Here is a 25,781-nt window from a genome sequence, read left to right as displayed (position 1 = left end):
AGAATTCTAGTTTTATATAAAATAGATTCTACTGATACAAAATCAATTTAAATAAGACTAATCGAATGTTCCCATTATCCCAGCAGGAAGGATGAACCAAAATCCACAGCATTGTCATCCATCATCTTATTCTCTTTCTGATCGATTGCTGTATTGCTCGAGGGGCTTAGAACCGTAAAGCTTTATCCCGTTCACTGCAATTGCGACGTAGAAGCCATAACTATCCTGTTTCTCGTGCAAACAAAAACAATTATAATCATCAAATGCCAAGCAACCACTGGCAGCTGCTCGTCTCAAAGCAACATTATAAGAATGGGTTGCGTCTCTAGCCATCTACACTGTTTCTATCTCACGACGACAAAGAAATCAATCACCAAGAAACTGTTATCAGAAAGCAAGAGCAGAGAGATCAAGAACGGAGCAAAAAGATGCATGGTGTCATTCACCGGCCGTCCGCGGATGCCATGGACACCGCAAACCCGACAGGTCTCCCCGGGATGCTCGCCTTGCTTGTATCCAGGCTCAACGAGCTGCCACTCGAACCACCATCCGCCGCTTGCCAATCCTCCACCATGTGGAGAAGCGGCTGGCAGAAGTCCGTCCCCGGACACTCCTGATCGTCGTCGATGGGCCTCCACTTCTCGACGAGCGGCGCGAGCACGCTGACCGCGTGTCGCATGTCCGGCCGCTGATACGGGTCCCGCGCCGCGCAGTGACCCGCGAGCTCCGCCATCGCGCGGACAGCGTCGAAGGCCTCGTCCGTGATGGCAAGAGACGGGTCGATGATGCTCTTGAGATTCTCCGTGCTGCTCTTCATCTTGATGAACCAGGACGCCAGGTAGCGGCTCTCATCAGGACGAGTCTCATCGAGAGCCTTCAGACCAGTCAGTAACTCCATCAGCACCACCCCGAAGCTGAAGACATCAACCTTGGTCGTAACCTTCCCGGTCACTGATCCAACCATGGCCAGAGGATTAGAACAGTTCTCGGATCACTCCTCTCACGGACAATGATAGAAGAAGCACTTACCAGCATACTCTGGAGCTAAATACCCAAAGGTTCCTGCAAGTTTAGTCGCCATAGATTTCTTGCCATCAGGAGCAAGTTTGGCGAGGCCAAAGTCTGAGACTTTGGCTCTGTAGTCATCACCGATAAGTATGTTTGACGACTTGAGGTCCCTGTGGATGAAGCAATGGTTAGCGAAGTTGTGCAGATACTCGATTCCCCTGGCAACATCCAGCGCAATGTTCAGCCTCTTCTTCCATGACAAAGGCTCGATCTGGTTCTCTCTCCATTGGAAGAGGTGCCTGCTCAGAGCCCCTTGAGGCATGTACTCGTACACCAGGAGTCTCTCGTTGTCTTCCACAGCGTAGCCCAGTATAGACACCAGGTGACGGTGCCGGACCTTTGAAAGAACCGCAATCTCTGCTTGGAATTCGTCCAACGCCTTGTCGCTCCGCACCGCCGACTCTGTCCTCTTGACTGCTATTGCCGTCCCATCATGCAGCTCTCCCCTGTAAACCACCCCGAACCCTCCCCGGCCGAGCACGTTCTCGGGGGCGAAGTTTCGCGTCGCGGAACGAAGAATCTGCACCGATATCACCAGGTTCCCTTCCTCGACGACGCAACTGCCGTCGTTGCCGCGGAGTTCCTTGGCAAACCTGATCTTCTTTGCGGTACTTGCAACCGCGGTCTTGACGAAGTTGTATGGATCGGAGGAGTCTCTGGGATGAACTACGATGGCGGTTGGTGCAGTCTTCTTCCAGTTCTTGCGACAGCGGAGGAACAGAACGGCTAGGAGCACAACCAAAACCCCGACGATGACTGGAACGACGACGACGACCAAAGTCTTTGAGCCGGCAGAGGACGATGAGCTACCTGACGGGGTACGACTGCCGGGAGTAGATTTGCCCAGCAACTTGTTGCCATCAAGAATGACCATCACGCCAGCAGGGAAGCGAGGAACGGGTGGTGAGATGTCGTTTGCAGAGAGATTCAACAACTTCAATGATTTCAAGCTTGTCAGGCTCGAAGGAATCGTGCCGGTGAGATTGTTGCCTCCCAGCAGAATCTGAGCGAGAGAATCCAATTCTCCGAGGGAAGGGCTGATGATGCCATTCAACTGGTAGTTTGGCAGATTGATGATGGCAGTCCTGCCACCAGCACAAGATATGCCCATCCAAGAAGCGGTGCAAGAATCGTTCCCCGACCAAGATTTCGTGAGCTTCGGTGGGTAGCCGACACCGTCGAGGAATCCCAGAAGTGCAGCAACCTCCGGCGGGCAGGGAACTCCGGGCGCAGACTGACAGAACGAATTGGCAGAGAAGGTGAAGTCGCTGAAGCTGGCCTTGGGGATCGGCCCCATGAACGCATTGTTATCCAGATGCAGAGATTGGAGCTGCGGCAAGCCCGTCAGATTCGCGGGAACGAGTCCGACGAACTGGTTGCCGTTGAGCCACAGCCGATTTAAGGAAGTCAGGGCGGCAATGGAACTCGGGATCCGCCCCGTGAACTGATTCCCGTGAAGCAAAACATCGTTCAAGAAGGTCATGGAGGCGACCACGTCGAGGGTGCCGGACAACCCCGGCGCCTTCTGGTTGTTCAGCCACAAAACCTGCAATGGCAGGGCGGCGTAACTCGCCGGAATCTCGCCGGTGAGACTGTTGTAAGACAGCTTCAGGAGGTTGAGAGAACGCATGTTTCCGAGGAAGTCCGGCAGCGGACCTGCGAGATTGCACTCCATGAGGGACAGGTTCGTCAGCTGGGCTGAGTTCGCCAGGTCCGACGGCAGCGTCCACCCCGTGCTCTGGTTCAGAGGGTTCCTATCCACCGACAGAACCTGCAAGCTATCGAGCCCGACGAAGAAGTCGGCGGGGATTGTATCGAACCGGTTGTTGCCGAGGAAAGCGTACTGCAGACTCGACAGGCCTTTGAACGACGGCAGGGCTCCGGTCAAGTTGTTCCCTTGGAGGCCGACATTGACGAGCATGGAGAGCTTGTTGAGGTCCGGGGGGAGCGTGCCGACCAATCCCAGGTCCTTGGCTTGGATCTGGGCGACCCGAGAGCCGGCGCAGAAGACGTAAGGCCAGGGCGGGGAGCCGCAGGGATCCTGGTTGTTCTTCGGCCATTTGAGGAGCTCCGCGTTGGACAACCCCTTACGGAACTCATCAAGAACCTGGTAGTCGCCGGGGTCCGTGGCGCCCAAGGCGACCGAGACGAGGCCGAGAAGAAGACACAAAGACAGGATTCTGGTCGTCTTCCCCGACGCCATCCTGCGCGCTGAGAGCGAACGGTGCGTCAAGAACTCGATGCCGAAGATGTAAAGCGAGAGAAAGTCATTCTGTTCATCCACAAAACGAGCACAGGAAGAAGAAGGCCATCAAGGTACAGAAATCGATTTCAGCCCAAAATCGAAATAAAACGGCATCAAAAGCACAAGAACAGAACAAATCAAGAAGAAAACACTACTCACAAGTCCTAATCTCCACGGAGGAACATGCCAAAGATCGGCATCAAACCCCTCATCTAAACCCTCAAGAGAACACAGATATAGCAGCAAAAGACGGACTCCTAATGGCAATCAAGTCGGTTCCAAGGCCCCATCCGCGTCAAGATCCGATCTTTATAGCAAGTTATCAACGGCGCGTCATCAAATCCCTCCAAACACCGAGAATTAGGTGACGAAATAGGAAAGTCGTGGAAGACGGGGATGCCAGAAGCATGGGCGGAAGGAGGAAGGCGAGGAGGCGGTGAATGGAGATGTTTCTCTTTTTGTCCAATCTTGATTAGGAAGCTCTTTAATGATACGACTCAATTCAGTTATTCTCTTCCCTCTTTGATTCCATGAACCAAAAAGAGATGTTACAATCCCAGAGGAGGATTTCTTAATGGCAATTAACTCCTCTGCTCCATCCCATCCCATCCCACCTCCAAGCCATCACCAAGAGGAGAAGGTGGCAATCGAAGATGCATGGGTTTAGCTAGGACCAACATTGGACCGTGACATGAATAGCTGCTTTGTCTCATCGATTCCATAGTCCAGGAAGCTTCTCCGCTGCCGCCATCAGTCTTCTGGACTCTCTCTCTCTCTCTCTCTCTCTCTCTCTAACTCAGTCCATACGAGAGAGCTGGTGACAGAATGCGGGAAGATTAACTCCTACTGTCGTGTTTGATGTCCTCGTGAACGTATATAGCTGGTGGGTAATGGATATGAATATATGCCATAGAAGGATCCACACGATGGCTGTACTTAAGAGGGGAGACCCGAAAAGATTGCTGCTTTGCTACGTGCATGCAAGGGGGCCGAAATTGACAGCGAGACACGTACGGAGTCCAACCGGCTTTGCATGCCCAGTTGTGCGTGCATGCAGATAATTTAGCAGGATGGATTCTTGCAGATTTTTCGCATGCATTCCGTCAAAATCAGTCAAATCCGTGTGATCCTATAATCTTTTATCCCAAAAACATTAGTATAACGTCCTTTATGAATGAGTTCAATTTAAGAATGAGCCTTTCTCTGCCTAATGCAGGCACTGAGCCTTATGAGCGAAGCCTATTTCAATGGATTCATAATCGTGAGTGCTAGTGCACTTGTTATCCCATCATAACCATAGTCTAAAGCTGATATGCGAGTGAATGAAATTGGACCATTAAGATCGTCATTTCATGCCACTGGGGATTTCTAAGGCTTCGATTGAGAGCCAGGAGATCTAGTTATTTAACCTGAGAGAGGACAATACAATTGGTAGTGGCTGTTCAAGAATGGGGAGGGGAGAGACAGACATTGATCTTGTTTTGCACAACACAATTGGCCAGAATCGTGACAACCAATTCAATTTTGATCAACAGATTAGATGAAGCACTTGGAAATCATATTTCAGTTTGATAAATAAAAGATTTTTCCTTCTTTTGATTACCCTCTGGTAAAGTATAAAGTAGGGTCTTGTTTCAACAGTCTGCTTGGCTTTGAAAAATCAATACAACAATATGAGTTTGGATCTAATCAATGATTTTAAGATTTAACTTTTCCTCCCCGAAATTAATTCAAACCGATAAAATCAACTCAAGATGATTGAGTTTTCGATAATACAATTTGAGTTTAAATCAAATTAATCAAGATTAACATATATAAGAAGATTCGATATTAAATCAAAGTAAAGTAAAAAATCTAAGCTTATTAAGTTGCGGGTTAAACTCACTATTTCGATCCTTAATAATAAAAGATCATCAATCAATATTTTTTTAATAAATCACGAGTTTTAAAAACGTAAAATACCTACAAAATCTTACAAATGACGATCAAATGTTGACTTATTAGATTGACGCTAGAAGGAGGGTCATGACTAAACGTTGACTTATTACAGTGGCTCTTCTAGGGGGAAGCATTGATAAGGACATTTAATTTCGTATTGGTTGAGAAATAAGGGAACTAAGGACTGAGACACTCTTACCTTTAAAGATGACTTTTGAGGTTCATCGATCTCGTACGAGCAGACCCAAAATGAATGATTTCTCGTGAATTTATAAGATCGTACCAATGATTACACTTAAATCCTGAAAAGGTCGAAAGCGGATAATTTCGATCGCACTAACGAGGATAAAATCAAATGTTGACTTCTCACAATGCACATGAAACCCAAACAAAATTTCATCAAAGATTAAGTCAAACCTCACCGCTAATATACTCGATCAAGAGATGCACTTGAATAATAATATGTTTCACACAGCTATAATGCGAATTGATATGATCAGCTAACCATCAACACCATAAACTCGTTGGCAGAAGCAGCTGGCCATCGCACACAATCAACGTAGAAGATGGTCGAGCTGGCCGCATCACCATCTTCCGTCATCCACCTCGTCAACTGATGCATTCGCTGCGATGTGATTCCCACCCCCCGCAATCCATGGCGGAGATGCCTGATCCGAGCTGTTCGTGCGCCACACCTCTGGACTCTTCCGTTGTTCAACCATGGAGATGCAGAGGCTGAAGACGGCCATAGTTGCATCAATAATCGTACCCACGTTTGAGCGTCCGCTGACTGCACCAACAGCGGTGGTTGGGAAGGCGGGTTATAAAGGCACCATTCCCAGAGAAATCCACCAATCCAACAGCTCGTGTCCTTCCTCGTCTTCCTTTACAGAGACGAACAGAGACAGAAGAGAGAGATGGGTGCGTGTGCATCGAGGTTTAAGGTATTGAAGGCGGAAACAAACGCGCCTGTGACGAGGGAAACCGAGCCAACTGAGACGAAGGGGAAGGAAGCCATAGTGGTCGACGTAAAGCAAGCGGAAACTTACGGTGAAGTGGAAGGGGAGAACAGTCGCCAGTCTCTTGAGTTCCTTCTGAAAGAGGTACAGTTATTCTCGAGATCACCATGAATTGGGCTTCTCTCCGGTGCATTAAGATACGTGATTTGCTTCATTTTGCGTCAACTTGTATCTAAGTTGGAATGTGATTTCTCATCGCATGAGGCTTCAGGTTCTTCACGTATCTTTTTCCTTGATGATCTTTGTCGACAGGTAGAAGTAAAAGAATCTGCTGCTCCCACGGAGCAATCCAAAACAGAGCGTCCTGAGGAACAAGTAGACGAGATTACAGCAAGCACCATAACAGATGAGAAGGCAACTACTGTGGTAGAAACTACAGGGCTTATTTGCAAAGCTTGAAGCCTAAACAATCCATACTAAGATAATTCTGTTGGTTGCTACAGGAAAAGCCTTCGGACGCAGTGCGACCTGCAGCAAATGTCGAATCCAAAACGGAGACAGCTGCGCATGTGGTCGATCAACATTCCAAGACAGAGCCGCCTGTGGTGGAAGTCGAGAGACCTGCAGCGGCCGCAGATGCTGCCGCTTGCGAGAAGCCGGCCGCGGTGGCAACCAAAACCACCGTTACTGAGAACACAGCTGCGGTGACGGAAACCAAGAAAACCAGTGAAGCACGAGCGAAAGAATCCAACGCAGTCGGGAAGGTGGAAATCAAGAACACTGTAAATTAATGTCAACCATCAGCCCCATGGAAGGAGGGCGACGTCGGATTTGCCGGTTTCTGCAAGTGCTAAGATTGTTTGGAGTACGCGAAGAACATGTCAAATTGAATGGATTGGCTTGATGTTTAATTTGGTGCATTTTTCCTTTTGTGACTTCGAAAAACAAAACAAAAAAAAATTCCTTTGTGGGGTTTGGCGTGTTGAGTCTTTTTATTATATGTTGTCTTAGGAATTTTGGAGTTCCTCACACAAATTGTATAAATTTTCATGTTTTTTTTTTCTTTCATTTTCTGCTTCTTTTTTTCCAATATAATTAAATGGATTTTGGATTTATTTTCAAGTCCATTCATTGTGGTAAAAAGAAGAAAACAGTAAAAAGCCTCATATTTCGGGTTTTTTTCTTGCACATTTCCTTCAGTGTGTCCCAATTAGTGGATCAGATCAATGGATCCTTTTCTCGAGTCCAATAACCTTAGTGGATCGGATCAGGCATAGATACTAGATAAATATTTGATGTAAATGTGGACTTACTCGATTCCGGATTCGAAATCGGATTCGCGATTTGCAGTCTCATTTTTTATTTAATTTCGGATCTCAGGTGAAGTCAACCCGACTTGCGGTGGCATGCGGCCCACTCTAATCCAACGGCCACGAACAATCCTGTGCCGTGTCAAACGCCGAGATTCGTTTATTTGTGATGGCGATGATCCCACAGATGACGCGCTTGGGAATTCAGCAAGCGAGGAGGGTGTTATCGTCATTCTACGATGAGCTTCGCCTGCCGGATCCGCCACCTCTATATAAGCGCTCGCTAGGGTTCGTAGAGCCGAGCGGCCACGATCACCCGGAGGTAAGGAACCTGATGGCACTCCTCCGATCTCGGCGCATGTTCTGTTCGATTGTTCTTCTTTTTTCGTTGTTTTCTTTTGATTTGACGTGATATTTTGTGTACTTTTTGGCTGTGATGATTGGATCTGTGGCGATGAATGTTTCGGAGAGAACACTTGTTGAGTTCTAGGATGCCGATCTTGTTCTTTTCATTTCTTTCGTCGGTGCTGTTGGTCTCGCATAATCGGACTCTTCTGATGGCATACTCGTGTTCGTTGATTTGATTTTAGGTGAGTGAGGAGGATGTCTCACCGAAAGTTTGAGCACCCAAGGCATGGGTCGCTTGGGTTTCTTCCACGGAAGCGAGCGTCTCGTCACCGTGGAAAAGGTATTGCGGAATGCGACCACCATCTTGCATCACTCTGTCTCACATTCTTGTTTTGTGACGCCTCGTGCCGTCGAATTTCTTTCGTATTACTTCACTTCTCATCCCTTTCTCCCGACTGGGGCGGTTATTGTTATTGATGGTTTTGTTGTCATCGTTGCCATTTCTCCATCTTAATAAGTTTCATTTAACCTTGTAAACTTATTTCTTAGATGCTCGTGAATTTTAATTCAGAAGTTAGAAAGATCTTATAATTTACAACTATTTTTCTTAAAAAGCTGATACCATAGTAGTGCATGATGATGGATTTTGGATACAGATTGTATATGATATGCATGAAACATATCTTTCAGTAACCAACTCGTAAGGAATTTTCTCAAATTCAATGACAATATTTCTTGTTATTGGAAAATTACAAGTAAGTATTAGAATAAAAAAAATGTGGTAATTATAGTATACCTGGGAAACAACAATAATATTTTTTGGTAACTTTAGGTACTTTAGTACTTGGATTGCTATTCAAAATGTTAGAATGCAGATGGATTTAACCCACATCTGGATCGGGAAATATCTTGTTGAGAATTGAATTAGCAGTGGTTATGTGAGATATGATTAGATACTCATGTCTTAGATTGGATAAGGTCAGATTTTGATGCATGTTATTTGTCTCTCTTTCCTATATTGTGTCCTTTAAAATTTTGGCACATTCAAATTCTATGCTGATTATTCTCTGCTGTACACAGAATATCTAATATGTTTTCTAGCTATATTGAAGTTTGTCCTTAGCATGTAAAAACACAATGCCTAATAATATTAGGTTTTCTATTGTTATCTAAAAATGGTATGTTCTCTGCTAATTTTTATTGGCTTTCATGTCCAGTGTACTTCAACAAGTTTCTTATGTAGGCTGTAGGCTTAACTGAATTGGTTTTGGTCTTTAATTTGATTGCTTCCATTGGTGATACACCAAGTTGACATTCTGAGTACTCTATGCTATTTTTCAATGCAGTGAAGTCCTTTCCCAGAGATGACCCAACTAAACCCTGCAGGCTGACCGCATTCCTTGGTTACAAGTCTGGAATGACTCACATTGTACGTGAGGTCGACAAACCAGGGTCAAGTACGTGTTCATTAATCTAATTTTGTTATATAGCCTATCATGTTTCCAGAAGATTTTAGTCGGAGCATGCTTATTTTTCTATGCTTTGAAATTGAACTTATATTTGTTGAGCCTTGAATTAACTGCAAATCGGCTTGCAAAACTTGAGAAAAATGGAGTCTGCTAAGTAAAAAGCTTTTTGAGATAATTTATCATCAATTTTCTTGCTAATTCCTTGTTAGCATAGTGCCATTTTAAGACAGTTGACCAGTATCAATGCTTAGGTTCATATTACTCATTGTCTTCGAGTGTCATATTGATGTACTCGATACACAAAGAAAAGGAGTTGCATACACTTATAGTTGTGTCTCCTTTGGTTTATATCCATTGGATCATACACTTCTAGCATCATGCCAATTTCTGTCAATATTGTGAGTGGTCTGCTTTTTCTAACCTGTTGCTTTCTGTACACTATCGTTGATCTTCAACTGGAAACCCATATGCTGATGCTTGCATTGTTATTTCGTCTTGTTCTTTCCAGAGCTCCACAAGAAGGAGACATGTGAGGCTGTGACCATAGTAGAAACTCCACCAATGGTTGTTGTTGGTGTTGTTGCTTATGTGAAGACTCCACGGGGTCTTCGGTCTCTTAATACTGTATGGGCTCAGCATCTGAGTGAGGAAGTAAGGAGGAGATTCTACAAGAGCTGGTACAAAAGCAAGAAGAAGGCTTTTATGAAGTACTCTAAGAAATATGAAAGTGAGGAGGGAAAGAAAGAGATTCAGACACAGCTGGAAAAGATGAAGAAATATGCATCTGTTATCCGTGTTCTGGCCCACACTCAGGTTAATCAAATGGACATGATTCACCTATTTATCAGTTTTATTTTGGTTAAGTGCTTTCTTGATATGCATTTATTTTATGGCTACCAAACTACCCTTGTTAAGTGCATTTTTAGTTAGCAGTTATTGTACATCATAAATACAGCAGCTGTGAGCATCACAATGAAAATTGGGATGCTGCCTTCTTAAAGAATATGCTCACAAGATCATTGTGATTAAGTTTTTTGGTTGTAGGCCAGCAGATTTGTTGAGATTAAGCTGTGAAGTAAATTAAGGCCAAACATGTTTTTTCAGAAACTGACGTCGCGATCTCAACTTAGCTTTCTACTTGTCTCTATCTGAGCTAAAACTCATTCTTGCATGGAACATCCTGATAACTTCTGATTTTTTATGAGTACGGATAACAATGTATATTGTGTAGTGTCTGTCATTTTTTTGTTTGGTAGAGGCAACGAGAAGCATAAGGTGTTTGAGCAATGGATATTCTTTTAGCAATATGAAACATGTTTAGAAGAGTTCTATAGTTTTTGCGAATCCAACGAACTTTCTGTCAAGACTTTGTTGTAGGGGATATGATGTGTTTTACTGAATTTCATGCATTCTGTTTTCTTTGACATTTGATGGCTGAAAATGGTGATTTAGCATAGAGTGCTGGTGGGTCAGTTATTATTGATAAAGATCAGCTTGAAATTGTTGTTTTCTGCTACTGGTTTACTAGACTTGGCCTATGATTCTCTCTGCCCTGTTCTTTGTCTCAGATAAGGAAGATGAAGGGTCTGAAACAGAAAAAAGCTCACCTGATGGAGATCCAGGTTAATGGAGGGACTGTGGCGCAGAAAGTGGATTATGCATACAGCTTCTTTGAAAAGCAAATCCCCATTGATGCTGTATTTCAGAAAGATGAGATGATCGATGTTATTGGTGTCACCAAAGGTAAGGGTTACGAAGGTGTGGTGACTCGTTGGGGTGTCACCCGCCTCCCGCGCAAGACACATAGGGGACTGCGCAAGGTTGCCTGTATCGGTGCATGGCATCCTGCCAGGGTATCCTACACTGTAGCCCGTGCTGGACAGAATGGCTACCACCACCGTACTGAAATGAACAAAAAGATATACAAAATTGGTAAAGCTGGAGATGAGTCACACACTGCTGTTACAGAGTTTGACAGGTTATTTCTATACTCTTTTGTTATTATCAGTTTTTTCTCAGAAGGTGTTCCTACAGATGCTCATATATAAACATTTAAGTCAAATGTTGAGCAATGCTCAGTTGTCTTTGATTGGCACACGGTATTTTTGCCCATGTTGTCTCAATTCTGTTGCATTAAGATGCATTTAGTCTATAGATATAGCGAAGAATGAGTATGACACTTAATTTTCTTTTTGGCTTGTGGAACAGAACGGAGAAAGATATTACGCCCATGGGTGGATTCCCGCACTATGGTATTGTGAAAGATGACTATCTCATGATTAAGGGTTGCTGTGTGGGGCCGAAAAAGAGGGTCGTTACGCTTCGTCAATCCCTACTGAAGCAAACCTCCCGCGTGGCCCTCGAGGAGATCAAGCTGAAGTTCATCGATACTTCTTCCAAGTTCGGGCATGGGCGCTTCCAGACTACTCAGGAGAAGCAGAAATTCTATGGTAGGCTGAAGGTGTGATTTTTGCGCACCTTTTGGGGTGTCCATAGATGAGCCAGAACAAATCAGAATAATCCCCTCCCACCTGTAGGTTGGTTGTCCTCATGCTCATTACTCGATAATTTTTATGCTTCCTTTGAAACCTCAAAGAGGAGGCTATTCCTGACGATCTAGTCTTGGACTTCTTAGATTTGTTGCCATGATGAAACTAAATTGTTCGTTTCGCTTAAATATATAATTTTAAGCATTTGGTTTGAACCACCTTTCTACCCCCAACATATCCACGGATCACTATAGAAAAAGAGACTCTAATTCAACCGCTTTGGTTGTACAAATAGCTGGTCGATTGGCAAGTCTACCTGCTTTCGACGGGAGTATACAACTTGCTAATGTCTGGTCTTTGCAACGATAACAGTATCGTTACATGTATGGAAGATCTTAAGCTATTGCTATTCCCAGAAAGGAGGGAGCCACTGAGATTTGTTAAGCTGGTGGTCGTGAGTGCAGCAGGATCGATATGGCTGGCTGAATTCTCCTGCTGATTTGAACAGCATATTTGGTGGTTATCACTGTCGACCGAATCTGATGTAACCTTCAAGATTTTACGTGTCACATCTGTGCACTTGTTTCGTCAATCACTGAGCATTATTGTCTCTGAGATTTGCGGAAATAGAAGGTTCTCATCTTCCCTCAATAATAACGCTCGGTTGTCTCCTGGATTTTTTAAGTTGATCCCTATAAGAAATAAAGAAAGAAAGAGTGGCTCTCACGTCTTCCTTTTTTGACCTCTCAAAGTGGAGGAAGGATCTCAACCCCCCCACTCTGCTACCCCCAGAAAGCTGTTTTCATCACGATCTCCATCCGTCGGACATGCATCAGGTCTCACAAAAGTTCCCACGGATCCAATAATGCCTGTCTCCTTTTTCGACTTTTTTAAGTAGTGCTAATCTACAACCTCACCTTTCCCCTGAAAGAAGGAAAGCAGCTGATCACCACCGGCAAAAAAACAAAAGAAATAGTGGAAAGAAGAGGAGAAAACGTTCCTTTCTCTCTCTTATCTTTGACGCAACGAAATGCCTGTTTGGTCCCTTCTTCTGCGGTCTTCGTTCATCAAAGTTCAAACACTAAATATCCAAGGAAGCCTCCTTTTCTCGTATGCTTCCGGCGGTTCTACCTGCCTGATCCAATACTTACCTTCTTCCCTCCACAATCTCTCTCATCAAAGAAATCGTTAATCATCCATTTCTCCCACGAGGTTCTCAGTTCAAGCCCTCGGCATTCCGAAGCACCCCTTTGATTCCTCCACCTTCTGCTCCAGGCTTCCTCCGGCGATATCTGATACACGTCCCGTGGTTCCATCTCTCGCCTGCTCGAACACGGTCGCCCATTCCTTCCCTCCCATCAGCCACCCTCTGTTGCAGCCTCGCCACGGAGACCATGAATTCTGACCGATCCCCATAGCAAAATCATGAGTAGAGAGAGCTGGCGTTCCTCAACCGGCAGAGCACGCCTCTGAAGCCATTGAATCCACTGTGTCCGAATTCCACAGACGACGCCCTGTCATCGAAGCGGAGCCACATGGGCTCGATCCTCGTCTCCACTACTGCACTGTTCATGGCTTCTCTCTGGCTCATACAGATCGCCCACAACACCTTAACAAGCCCAAGGATATGAATTGAGCTACTATACATAGGAGAGTGCAAGAACAGAGCTTGGAAGCCATTCGAGGCCTGTTGAGTGAGGCAGGAAGTGGGGTTGTGGCGCCATTGGTCGAGCGAGGAGATCATGTCAGCTGCAGCAGAGCAGTAATTCTCCATGCCCGAGACGCCGAGCTTGATCACGTGGCAGACATTCGAAAGTCGCGAGCTTTCGTCCATGCACTCATCCTGCCATTTCTCGTCGTCCGGGAGGTGGAGGGAGCGGAAGAGGGCCACAGCGCGCTGCAGGAGCTGGAGGGACATGAAGGTGTTTGACGTAGAGGAACCCTCGAGGTCGTCGAGGCCATGGGTGAGAAGAAGGTGGTCACGTAGTTGGAAGAGGGCTTCACCAAGGCCTGATGCGGGTGGAAAGTGGACGGTTAGTTGGTGATTTTAGGCGGAAGCTCCCAAGCTTGAAGTGATGTTTTGAGGGCAATGCGATGATGATCGTCTCCTGTGAAGGGAGAAGGCTGATGGACCATTCTGCCATGACGCATTGCTCAGTGGCGGAAAGAAGGAATTTGAATATATATATATATATATATATATATATATATATATATTTATATTTATATTTATATATATATATATCACCTCTTTTATTAAGCATCTATCTTCTTTCAACGGAGACAAACAAGACATGGGACCACCACCTTCCACCGCCGCATCAGAGCAGCAACATCCTCGTGGTGTTCTCCAACCGGCGAGGAGCAGCGCCGGTCCTGTCTGCTACTTGCCGGCCTGGCAACGGCACAGGCGGCTGTTGCCATCTGCCACAGCGACGGACTGCCTGCTTGCCTGACCTGCCACAGCTGTCGATGACCGGCCACCTGCAACAACTCACATTCTTTGGTGTAGCCGCAGTGGGCGGTGATCCTGCCATGGCCACCACCAACCACACAGAGACGGATGCTTGAAGATTCACCGTCTTATGCGGTTCTTTGTGAGAGCGGGGGAACAACTCCCGATGTACCATTCACAAGACGACGGTTGAATAGATCGATCGCAAGACAACCAAAACTTCCGAACAACAAATGAGGTCTAATAGATTGATTACAAAATGAAGGCATGACGAGCTGCATAATCTATTTATTGTTTCTTTACGTAAATTAAAGTCACCACTCGTCGCAGGTTTCACTCCAACTTCCTAAACAAAATATTATCTTCATGCGTATTATGCGCTCGTAGTCGAATAAATGTTTCCGTGCAGGACATAAACATCAAAATATCTGCATGACTGACTATTATGATGATAGATAGCGAAACCAATCCTTCTGACATAAACATCAAAACGAATCGTAAAGCAATTGGTTGGTTAAGATCCCGTGCGTCCCGTCGCGTCATCGTTGGTGATCCTAAGATGTTAGAGTTAACGTGACCGCTCTTTTTTGCGACCCCTCGTCTATTTAAACGACCAAACGCTGTTGGCGTCCGTTCAAAGCAACGGACGGAACCGATACAACCCCCCTCCGTTCCTCTCTCTCTCTCTCGACCCTTTTTGTGCTCTGTCATGGCGAAGGGGAGAGAACAGGACCAGGTCGAGGAAGGAGGGGGAGGCGGTAGAGGAGGAGGAGGAGGAGGGATGTGGAGGCTGGTGGCGTTGGAGCTCCGGGAGCTGTGGGCCATGGCGGCCCCGATCACCGCCATGAACTGCCTGGTTTACCTGCGGGCCATGGTGTCGGTGGTGTGCCTGGGAAGACTCGGCCCTCTGGAGCTCGCCGGCGGCGCTCTCTCTATAGGGTTCACCAACATCACGGGTTACTCGGTGCTCTTCGGCCTCGCGTCCGGACTCGAGCCGCTCTGTTCGCAGGCCTATGGCTCCCGCAACTGGGAGCTTATTTCGCTTTCTCTGCAGCGCACGATCCTTCTCCTCCTGCTAGCCGCCGTCCCCATCGCCGTCCTCTGGGTCAACCTCGGCCCCATCCTCGTCGCCCTGGGGCAGGACCCGGCCATCACTGCCGCCGCAGCCACGTACTGCCTCCATTCCCTCCCGGATCTCCTCACCAACGCCCTCCTCCAGCCCCTCCGCGTCTTCCTCCGCTCCCAGGGCATCACCCGCCCCATGGCCGCCTGCACCGCCGCCGCCGTCCTCCTCCACATCCCCCTCAACATCCTCCTCGTTTTCGTCCTCCGCCTCGGCGTCCCCGGTGTGGCGCTCGCCGCCGTCGTCACCAACCTCAACATGGCCCTCTTCCTGCTCGCCTACCTCCGTCTGTCGCGCGCTTGCGAGCTCAGCTGGGGGGGATGGTCGCGCTTGGCGCTCCGCGGCCTCTCCCCTGTTCTCCGCCTCGCCCTTCCCAGCTGCGTCGGTGTCTGCCTCGAGTGGTGGTGGTACGAGATCATGACAGTGCTTGCGGGCTACCTGCCCGACCCCACGTCCTCCGTGGCGGCCACCGCCGTTCTCATCCAGACCACCAGCCTTATGTACACCGTCCCCATGTCTCTCGCCGCCTGCGTCTCCACCAGGGTAAGTCCGCCCCCACCTCCTTCCTTCCGTTTCCCCTCGGAAGTCGTGCTCGGTACCTGTTGGCTTTTTAACTTTAGCTTGTTCCGGCGGGCACCGGACCGCCAGTGTTGCCCTTTCCCTTTACTATATCGGGCAACATCGTGTTGGCCGTCTCTAATCACCATGAAAGAGAGGACTTGTAGTGTGGTCAGCTCGCTCGCCCACGTGTGGACTTTCGAGTTCGTTCTCTCCCCCTCGCCTCCCCGACACTGTTCTATTGGCCACCTTTATCACTTGTCATACATCAAATCCCAAGCTTTTTTGATACGTGTTTTCAGATTGATGCTCGGATTTCTGCCTGCTAATGCCGTCAAGTTCTGTTTTTGTTTCGCTCGATGCAGGTGGGCAATGAGCTCGGGGCGGGGCGGCCGAAGCGGGCGAAGACGGCGGCACTCGTGGCGCTCGGCTGCGCGGCCGTGATCGGCGTGATCAACGTCGTCTGGACGACCGCCTTCCGGGAGCAGTGGGCGAAGCTGTTCACGGCGGATGCGTCGGTCTTGCGCCTCGCGGCGACTGCGCTGCCGCTGGTGGGCCTGTGCGAGCTCGGCAACTGCCCGCAGACCACCGGGTGCGGCGTGCTGCGCGGGACCGCGAGGCCGGCCGTCGGGGCACGAATCAACCTGCTTTCCTTCTACCTGGTGGGCACGCCGGTGGCGGTCGGCCTGGCGTTCCAGCTCCGCGTCGGCTTCGGCGGGCTATGGTACGGGCTCTTCACGGCGCAGGCGGTCTGCGTCGTGCTGGTGCTGGCGGTGGTGCTGCTGAAGACGGACTGGGAGGTGGAGGCATTGAGGGCGAAGAAGCTGACAACCTTGGAGGTGGCAGTCATATCGGAAGAGAAGAAGGGACTCATAGCCAGTGACAGAGATGATGATGGAGCTGTTGTTGGAGTATAGATACCGAGGACAGAAGTGGCTCCACGAGTGGACCAACCAAGGGCCAAGGAACACCTTGGTTCTATCAGCTCGGATTCTGTGGCTTTTAGGGAGTTAGAAGGTGGTGGTTGGAAGGGGAAGTGGGATGGGGATGGAGGCTTATCAATGAAGCTTTTTGGAAGTGAGGATGACTGTTCCTTTTGGGTTGGTTCTGTCGTACAGGTGTTTGGGTCTCTCTCTCTCTCTCTCTCTCTCTCTCTCTCTTTCTCTCTCCCTCTCTGACTGTTGGATGGGTCAATAACTTTAGAGCAAGCCTGCAATGGATAGGTTTGTAGGTAGCTTGTTTCAGCTTTGCCAGGGATCAGATTTTGAATCAAACGATGCCTTCAAAGTGGCATATGGCATATCACTTTTATCCTCTCGAAGTTGGAATCCAGGAAATGGAGGGCATCAGCACCTCTCCTTTCTCTTTTTTGAATGACCCTATCTTTCCTGCACAAAGCATTCTGTTCATATGCTGTGTGTATAAACAAGCTCGAATATCCATATGCTAAATTTGCTTGGATAATTAACCATAGCAGGCAGACATGCATTAGTGTCAACAGTAAAGTGCAGCAGTGAATGAGCAGGAAAAGCAACCTTACTGTTATTTACCCCCTTTGCAAGCCATGCTTGATTGACATATTATATTGACACTTGCATTACAAATCCGATGAATGTGTTGACTGCATGGCACACCTTTCTCTAACAAAAGTGCTGTCTGTTTCGCCATAGAAAACATTGCATCTGGATCACTTGGCGAAGGGGGTAATGCTGCTCTCTTCGTGGTGCTTGTGAGCGAAGAAGGGAGCACACAGACAATCAAAGTACACACACACACACACACACAAGCGACTAGTCCATACATGGCCATCCCCAGGGATCAGTGGGGCTGCGGCCTCATGCTGTGGGACTGGGAGTGGAGGGCCACTTCACAGGGCGGGCACCTTTTTGTCCCCTCTGACCACCCTGTGTGTTTGCACGAAAGGACCTACCCACCGGTGAATACAGAACAAGCCCACCATCTCCCACAGGGAATAATAATACATGTATACAAAAGAATAATGACTGAACCAAGTGTGGATGATGCAGCTTTTGCATCTCTCTCTCTCTCTCTCTCACATCTCTTCTGCACCACCCCAAACCCATTGGTTTTGTGCTGCGGGATGCCAACAGGCAGAGGAAAGAGTGATCCTTTTACTCACCCTTGCCTGGGTTGTCCTTCCTGAGGATCATCACCAACAGACATACGAGGCAGAAAGCAAGGAGGGCTTCGGGGGGCTCTTCCTGACATGACAAGCCAACATTAATAGTCCCAGAAAATTATTGCTGTTCTCTGCACACAGACATGTAAGATAGGGCATGAGCTGATCCTTATGCATTGAAGTTTATTTAATTATGAGCATAAAGATTTAGGCATTAACATCTTTCATTATCGGTATTCGATCCTATGATGTTAAGATTTTTTTAATTTAAATTTAAACTTATTATGTTTTGAATCAGATCATTATCGGTATTCAATATTTTGCTGACCGGACTTGTAATATATTTATTGTTTATTGCCCTCAAGTAAAAGCAAGTGTACAGTGCAAGCACATGCTCCCAAGCGTTGAATCACCGTCGAAGAGAGTGATGGCTCCATCACACCAATGATTGTGTCCACAGCACCCGAACGAGCAAGGACTTGTGTACTCCCGCACGGGAGGGAACATGCTTTCGGTACTGCCGTGAACTTGAACAAATATAACATAATATATATTATTTTTGTTATATTCCTCTTTTTTTTTTTTTCCCTTAATCATTCGACGAAGATTGACAAATAACCTAAAGATAGATAGAGAATATAAAGAGATAATAGAGAAATCTTGGAGAAATTTCCTGCCATTATTGATGCCATGCAAAGGATACTGAAAAGCCGCCGCTAAGCTGGCCTTTCTCCTCACATCGAACAATCAACAGTTCCATCGGAGTCATCGCCGTGTAGCCAATTTCTCCTCTGGGATCAGCTTTTTAGCAGCACTCGGTAGTAACTTCATTGACCCAATGGTCCCATTAGACTGTGCTAGCCTTCATTGTTCTTCCTATGCTGCCGCATGCTCCACTGCTCCCATCTTCTCCTCCCTTCCCTTGCTCTAGTAACATTGCAAGGAGCACAATACGGATGCAAGTCGTGGTTTCCTGCGATAAGTATGATGGGCCTCATCACATGCATCGCAAAGAACAATCTTGTCATCATCCTTATCACAAAGGCAAATCCTGCAGAGGCAAGACGAGCAATACCAACATGGTTTGTTCTGTCGTTGTGGACTAGCTATGGTAGTAGCACTTAAGGGCAGCAAGTGTGACCACATACTAAGAATCTTTTATCCTGGTCTTCACATGTTCCACATATCTTGCACAAGAATGACATGGCAGTCAGTGCTCCACAATTCTGGTGGCCTCTCTTCGGACTGCATGCTTGACATCAAGCTTTCTCCAGACTCGGTGGCTGTATGATCCTACTGCGGTTCTCATCAAGGTCAACCGGTGTCTAAGAAACTTCAAGTCTTTCACAGACTATGCGGTTTTGGAGGAAGCCACCTTTCTTAGAACAATTGGAGGCTGGATCAGGAGAGTTCTTACCATTTGTACTACATGAGTATCCGAGTCGGAATATCTTTGATAGCAGGAGAAACGGCAAGTGGCCTTTCATCAAATGCAAATGATGCTGCATTCACCATTTGCTTCAGTGCCACACTTTTGTATAGATTGGATGCCTCTGTTCGAGCAGGTTTTGTGGAACAATCTGATCCACAACAGTTGGACTGTGTTGTGGGGATATGCTCTCACAGACTTATTCTTACAAACATCCATTTGACGAGTCTCTGCAAGATAAGAACGTTTGAAGCAAATGGTGAAGTTACAAATTACAAATTACAATTTGAAGCAAAGATAACGAAGGATGTCACACTCAAACAATATCTGGTGTTAAATCTTAAATTTTAATGATGAAATTAATTAGTGAAGTTAAGATCTAATGTATGTTTGAGTGATATAGGACTAATTTCGATTAAGGAAAGATAATTTGATTAAAGCAGAAAGAATTAGGTCGGAGTGGAACATGTCAGGAGATTGAATATCGAGCCGAAGGATCGATCGACGTGTCGACAGAAGGACTTTGTGTCATGAGTTCGGGCATCGGGCCGAAGGATCAGACATTATGCCAATGAGATCAGAAGTTACGGGAGATTAACATACCGATTGAGCAATATGTCGAAGGGGAGGACGATACGCCGAATGATCGGACAAAGCACCGGATAAACCAATGACATGCGAAACAACATAGAATTCTAGTCTTGTAATCGGTTATATCTTAATTGACCGTAGTTAGGTCGTAATTGAGTTAGTTTTTTGTGTTACCATGTTAACTCAATTAGGTACCAAATGGGCCTGAGTTGGGACTGTTTTGGGCCAAGTGAAAGGTATATACATTCAGTCACCCAAGGTTAAGTGGAACCACATATGAGCTGGAAAAGTCAAGAGCATACTTTTCCAGGCTGTCAGACAGTGATACCGCCAGACTGGGCGATGGTATCGCCCAGTGTCAATGTGTCAAGTAGTGGTATTGTCAGTTTGGGTGATAGTACTGCCCAGTGTCAATGCTGCAGGCGATGATACCGCCAGGACTTGGAAAACCCGAGATGAGACCTTTTTTTGCTTCATTTTTGAAGTCATTTAGAGTCTATAAATACCCCAGTTATTTCTGTCTGGAAGAGCATGAAATTGAGTAAAAAATAGAAAAAAATATACTTGAGAAAAATGTGTTGTAGTATCTCTAAAGTTAGTGAGTCTCTTCCTCCTAGAGTTAGTTAGAAGGTTTCTACCTTAGCCTGTGAAAAGGAGAAAGAGTTGTAAGGGTAATTGATCTTCGCCTGTTGGAAAGAAGATCGGTAGTGAAAGCTAATGACATTGAGTGAAGAGGAATCGGGTGTGGACGTAGTTCGAGACGATCAAATCACTGTAAAATCTAACTTGCATTTACTTTATGCTTTTTATTTATATTGCAAACTGATTTCTTACTCTCACTATGCTCATTACGCTTTCGTATGTTTTAAAGTTAAATATCTTTTCGATATAACTTTATTGAATGAAGTTTCCGAATCGACATAAGTTTTACGAAAGTACTAATTTGTTAAATCTCAGATTTTGATAATAAAATCAATTGATGAGTTTGTGATCTAATCTGCATTTTAAGTAACACAGCACTAGCTTTGATCAATGAGAGACAAATTGATTAAAGCAGGAGGAATTGGATGCTGGGTCGGAGTGAACATGTTAGAAAATTGGATGTCGGGCCGAAGGATCAGTCGACATATCGACAGAAGGCTTCGTGCCGTGAATTCAGGTATCAGGCTAAAAGATCAAACATTGCGCCGAGGAGATCGAAAGTTGCGGGTGTCAACATACCGATTGGGCAATTCGTCGAAAGAGAGAACGATGCGCCGAAGGATCGGACGAAGCGCTGGAAGAACCAATGACATGTCGGACAATAGATGATTCGTGATAATTTGTCTAGATCGAGTTAGTTTAGGTCGTAATTGAGTTGGTTTCGGGTGTAACCATTCTAACTCAATTAGGGACCCATTGGGCCTGAGTTAGGACTGTTTTAGGCCAAGTGGATGGCTCATTCGGTCACCAAGGTTAAGTGAAACCACCCATGAGTTAGAAAAGTAAAGAGCACACTTTTTCATGCTGTCAAGCGATAGTACCGCCAGATTGGGCGATGGTACCACCAGACTAGGTGATGGTATTACCCAGTGTCAGACTAGCAAGCGGTGGTACCACTAGTATCTCGAAAACTTGGGGATTTGAATTTTGACTCCAAGTTTTAAAATCATTTCAGGTCTATAAATACCCCACAAATTCTTGCTTGGAACACATGAAAAGAGAGCAAAAACTCTATGATTCCAAGGTTGTAAACCCTTTTAAGTATAGAGTCCCTCATCCAAGAGCTTAGTGATAGTTCAAAGAGAGGCGTGTGAAGAAACACTTATAAAAGATGGGTGTAAATGTTCTCTCCTGAATCTGTGAAAAGGAGAAAGACTGTAAAAGGGTAGTTGGTCTTCGTCCATTAAAGGAAGATCGTTAGTGGACACCGATGGCCTCGACGGAAGAGGAATTGAGAGTGAATATAGGTTATGACGACCAAACCACCGTAAAACTTGGTTTGCATTTACTTTAAGCTCTTTACTTTCATTACAAATTGATTTCACTATGCCGACGAACGAACGTGCACTCTAAGTTAAGCTTATTTCCGATACCGACTTTTAACAAAATGGTTTTTTTACATTGAGCGAAAGTTTTCAAAACCAACATTTTTACAATATCATCTTGATACTTAAGGTTTTTTTAATTAGATCTCCCAAGATTTCTTTTCGTTATTTATTAAAGAGGAGTATTATCTAAATGAATGATGCTTTTTCTCTTGATTTCTCAGAATTATAACTTAAATTTTTTTATGAATCAAGATCTCTTATATTCTTATATCATTCCTTCTTATTATTTAAGAGGAGATTTATATAAATTATAATCTTAATTTCTTAATTTGAAATTCATTAGGACTACTTTGTATTGATCATCAAATTGGTCTCTTATGTTTTGAAGTTTTTCTTGATAAATACAAAAGACTGATGATCTTTTGTATTGATCTTTCATAATCTTTTATATCTTTCATGTGATAATCATTGATGTAAATTTTTGTATACTTCCCTTGTGTTTATGGTTATATATCTTATATGATGCTTAGAGCATTGATGTAAGAAAGAAATGAATTGCATCATTGTATTATTCTTCTCTTTTTCTTTCTTACTATTACTAGCATCTCAAGAAAACCAAAAGTACTAACTTGAATATTAAATTTAGGTAAATTTTTAAATCTTCCAAAAGAAGATTTCTCAATTATTAAATTTCAATGCATAAACTTTTCTTATACAGATCATGATTTTGATTTCTTGATTTTTATGACTTGAGTTTTCTTTTTGAATCAAAATTATTTCTATCATTCCTTTTATTTACAAAAGAAGAGATTTGTTAAAAATGATACATGGATTTTTTAGTATTCATGACTTGATTTTTTTTTATAATTAAAATATTAATGTAAATTTATCTTTATTATTTATCTTTGTCATGATTTGAAAATTGATTTAAGAAAAAAAAAATTATAATATTATATTCTTCCCTTCTTTTTTATAATAACAAAGAGGGAGAAAGTATTGCTAGCTTGCACACTTCAAAGAGAAGAAAACTTACTAGCTTGCATATTTCAAAGAGAAAAAAACTTTGTTAAACTTGCACATCTCAGTAAAGAATTGCTAGCTTACACATCTCAAAAGAGAATCAAGAATTACTAGCTTGCACATCTCAAGAGAAGCAAAAATTGCTAAACTTGCATATCTCTAAAACTTGCTAGCTTGCATATTTTAAAATAATATAAAACTTACATATTTCAAAAAACTTGATAGTTACACTTCTTTTTTATGACAAAGGGAAAGAAGTTATGATGATGATTATGATATGATGCACTTTGATGTTTTTGAAATTATGATTATGTATGCAATACTCATGATTTTATTATGATGATGTATATGATGTGATTCATGATTAAAATAGTTTCAACTTAGATTTGAAGGTTATCATTTATTTGAATGATACTTTATTTCAATATGTCATATTGACAGGGGAAGTTTAGTTTAAACTCCATCATCAATTAGTTGTCATTATCAAAAAATAAAAAGATTGTTGAATCTCGGATTTTGATGATAAAATCAATTGATGAAGTTAAGATCTAATATACATTTGAGTGACGTAGAACTAACTTCGATCAAGGAAAGACAATTCGATTAAAGCAGGAAGAATCGAAAGTTAGGCCGAAGTAAAACATGTCAAGAGATTGGACATTGAGCCGAAAGATCAAATGACATGTCGGCAGAATGACTTCATGCCATGAGTTCAAGCATCGGGCCGAAGGATTGGACATTTCGCCAAGGAGATCAGAAGTTATAGAAGGTCCATATGTCGATTAGGCAATACGTCGAAAGAGAGGACGATGCACTAAAGGATCAGACGAAGCGTCGGATGAACCAATGGCATATCAGATAATATAGAATTATAGTCTTATAATTGTTAGGATCCAGAGCGGCACTAAGAGGGGGGGTGAATTAGTGTAGTGAAAAACTTTCACGATTTCAAAAGACTCATTTCGATTAAAAATGATTCCGACGAAAATGGTTTCGATTCAAATCATTTTGAAGAGAATTTAAACTTGAAAGCTTTCATAAAATTAAAGCCGATCTCGGAAGGTGTTTACTTGAAAGTGTATGTAGACATAGTAAAAGCATAGTAAGGAGGAGAGGTAGTTTGCTATAAAAGTAAATTGCTGAAAATAAATGCAAACCAAGTTTTAGAGTAGTTTAGTCAATGTGACCTACATTCACTTTCGGATTCCTCCTCCGACGAGGTCACCGGTATCCACTAAAAGCCTTCAATAGATGAAGACCGAACACCTCTTTACAGCACTTTCTCCTTTTTCCGAGTTTAGGAGATGAACCCTTATAAGTCTCACTCCTCTTTCTTGGATAGTTACAAGGCTAAGAGATGAAGGAGGAGAACTCTAACTTTTACAACACTTTAAGACTCAAGAATATAAGATGAAGCCAATACTTTCGTGTCCTTTCATGCAAAAAAGGTTGGGATTTTTATAGACCCCAATGGCTTAAAAAATGGAGCCAAAAAGTATCTAATCCTGGATTTCCGAGGTCCTGGCAGTACCACCGCAATTACTGGGCGGTACCACCGCAATTACTGGGCGGTACCACCGCTTGACAGGGGCGATACCACCGCTGGCAGCAATAACTGTCGACGGTACTACTGCTGGTAGTAATAACTGTCGACAGTACCACCTTCCAGATTTCCTGGGGCATTGCTTTCCAAGCGGTGCCACCATCGGCCAAGAATTCAAGGGCTGAATTGGGTGCTCAATTCAGCCCAATTCAGCCTTGTCAAGGGCCCAATTGGCCCCTAATTAAGTTAGTGAGATTACCTCTCAATCCTAACTTAATTTACGCTCTAACTACAATAATTAAGACATGTTTACTGCACTTCTTGTTCTGGTGCGTCAATTGCTCTTCCGCCGAGCTTCCGACGTACTTCCGGCAAACATCTGACGAACTCTCAGCAATGCTCCGACGGACTCCCGGCATGCTTCTAGACTTTGCGACGATCTTCTTGGCGAGTTCTGACGAGCTTCTATGGCAAGCTCCTGGACTTCTCGGTTGGTTCCCGTAGAACTTCCGATGAACGTCCGGACTTCCGTCGAACTCTCGAACTCCCAATGAGATCTTGATCTTGACTCCGGCATAACACATGCTTTATGTCTTACTGCCATCATAGTTAATCCTGTATACTTTTCTTAACATATAGATTGGATCAAACAAATTATAATTGACTTTATCATCAAAATCCAAGATGCAACAATCTCTCTCTTTTTTATGATGACAATCAATTAATGACAGAGTTAACCTTAACTCCCCCTTTCTATATGTCATACTTGAGAAAAGAAATTTTGAATTCAAGGCCTTTGAATTCAAGAGACATATTGATAAGTTAAGTTCATTTAAACTTATCAATATATACATCATGATTCCTATCATAATCTAACATTCTCAAAATAATATCAAGGCATGACATCCATTTTCAAGTATGATATTTCAAATATGAAAGATGACAAAGATAGCAATTCATCATTCTATGGCAATATATCAATTTATAAAAATAGCAAGTTAAGCTCTAGATATTTTATGAAAGAAATTTATCAAGCAAACATTTCAAGTATCTATGATGAAATGCA

General features: G+C 44.5%; 4 protein-coding genes across 4 annotated transcripts; 3 read left to right on the top strand and 1 right to left on the bottom strand.

Annotated features, from left to right (window-relative positions):
- Positions 1 to 50: 50 nt before the first annotated feature.
- Positions 51 to 3,735, bottom strand: LOC135626704 (receptor protein kinase TMK1-like). Its single transcript, XM_065132223.1, has 2 exons — positions 1,030 to 3,735; positions 51 to 951 (listed from the first exon to the last, which is right to left on the bottom strand). The coding sequence occupies exons 1-2, from the start codon at positions 3,269 to 3,271 to the stop codon at positions 443 to 445; spliced, it is 2,751 nt and encodes a 916-aa protein (XP_064988295.1). The 5' UTR covers positions 3,272 to 3,735; the 3' UTR covers positions 51 to 442.
- A 2,384-nt stretch (positions 3,736 to 6,119) lies between these two features.
- Positions 6,120 to 7,196, top strand: LOC135626468 (uncharacterized). The gene is made up of 3 exons (XM_065131785.1): positions 6,120 to 6,354; positions 6,523 to 6,636; positions 6,714 to 7,196. The coding sequence occupies exons 1-3, from the start codon at positions 6,169 to 6,171 to the stop codon at positions 6,999 to 7,001; spliced, it is 588 nt and encodes a 195-aa protein (XP_064987857.1). The 5' UTR covers positions 6,120 to 6,168; the 3' UTR covers positions 7,002 to 7,196.
- Positions 7,197 to 7,784: 588 nt separating this feature from the next.
- On the top strand, positions 7,785 to 12,044 carry LOC135626467 (large ribosomal subunit protein uL3-like). The gene is made up of 6 exons (XM_065131784.1): positions 7,785 to 7,842; positions 8,111 to 8,208; positions 9,215 to 9,325; positions 9,846 to 10,150; positions 10,906 to 11,315; positions 11,546 to 12,044. The coding sequence occupies exons 2-6, from the start codon at positions 8,124 to 8,126 to the stop codon at positions 11,802 to 11,804; spliced, it is 1,170 nt and encodes a 389-aa protein (XP_064987856.1). The 5' UTR covers positions 7,785 to 7,842; positions 8,111 to 8,123; the 3' UTR covers positions 11,805 to 12,044.
- Positions 12,045 to 14,933: 2,889 nt separating this feature from the next.
- Positions 14,934 to 17,336, top strand: LOC135626162 (protein DETOXIFICATION 54-like). Its single transcript, XM_065131267.1, has 2 exons — positions 14,934 to 15,947; positions 16,328 to 17,336. The coding sequence occupies exons 1-2, from the start codon at positions 14,991 to 14,993 to the stop codon at positions 16,877 to 16,879; spliced, it is 1,509 nt and encodes a 502-aa protein (XP_064987339.1). The 5' UTR covers positions 14,934 to 14,990; the 3' UTR covers positions 16,880 to 17,336.
- The last annotated feature ends 8,445 nt before the right edge of the window (positions 17,337 to 25,781 follow it).

The sequence above is a fragment of the Musa acuminata genome, chromosome BXJ2-11, assembly GCF_036884655.1.
Source record: "Musa acuminata AAA Group cultivar baxijiao chromosome BXJ2-11, Cavendish_Baxijiao_AAA, whole genome shotgun sequence".
In the NCBI taxonomy this organism is placed as follows: Eukaryota; Viridiplantae; Streptophyta; class Magnoliopsida; order Zingiberales; family Musaceae; genus Musa; species Musa acuminata.
The sequence above is the reverse complement of the archived record's forward strand: the minus strand, read 5'-3'. Positions and strand labels throughout refer to the sequence as shown.

Coding starts and splice junctions, on each gene's coding strand:
- LOC135626704 (XM_065132223.1), bottom strand. CDS start 3,271: ATGGCGTCGGGGAAGACGACCAGAATCCTGTCTTTGTGTCTTCTTCTC. Junction 952..1,029: donor TTTAGCTCCAGAGTATGCTG/GTAAGTGCTTCT, acceptor TGGTTGGATCAG/TGACCGGGAAGGTTACGACC.
- LOC135626468 (XM_065131785.1), top strand. CDS start 6,169: ATGGGTGCGTGTGCATCGAGGTTTAAGGTATTGAAGGCGGAAACAAAC. Junction 6,355..6,522: donor TTGAGTTCCTTCTGAAAGAG/GTACAGTTATTC, acceptor CTTTGTCGACAG/GTAGAAGTAAAAGAATCTGC. Junction 6,637..6,713: donor ATGAGAAGGCAACTACTGTG/GTAGAAACTACA, acceptor TGGTTGCTACAG/GAAAAGCCTTCGGACGCAGT.
- LOC135626467 (XM_065131784.1), top strand. CDS start 8,124: ATGTCTCACCGAAAGTTTGAGCACCCAAGGCATGGGTCGCTTGGGTTT. Junction 8,209..9,214: donor GTCTCGTCACCGTGGAAAAG/GTATTGCGGAAT, acceptor TTTTCAATGCAG/TGAAGTCCTTTCCCAGAGAT. Junction 11,316..11,545: donor GCTGTTACAGAGTTTGACAG/GTTATTTCTATA, acceptor CTTGTGGAACAG/AACGGAGAAAGATATTACGC.
- LOC135626162 (XM_065131267.1), top strand. CDS start 14,991: ATGGCGAAGGGGAGAGAACAGGACCAGGTCGAGGAAGGAGGGGGAGGC. Junction 15,948..16,327: donor CCGCCTGCGTCTCCACCAGG/GTAAGTCCGCCC, acceptor CGCTCGATGCAG/GTGGGCAATGAGCTCGGGGC.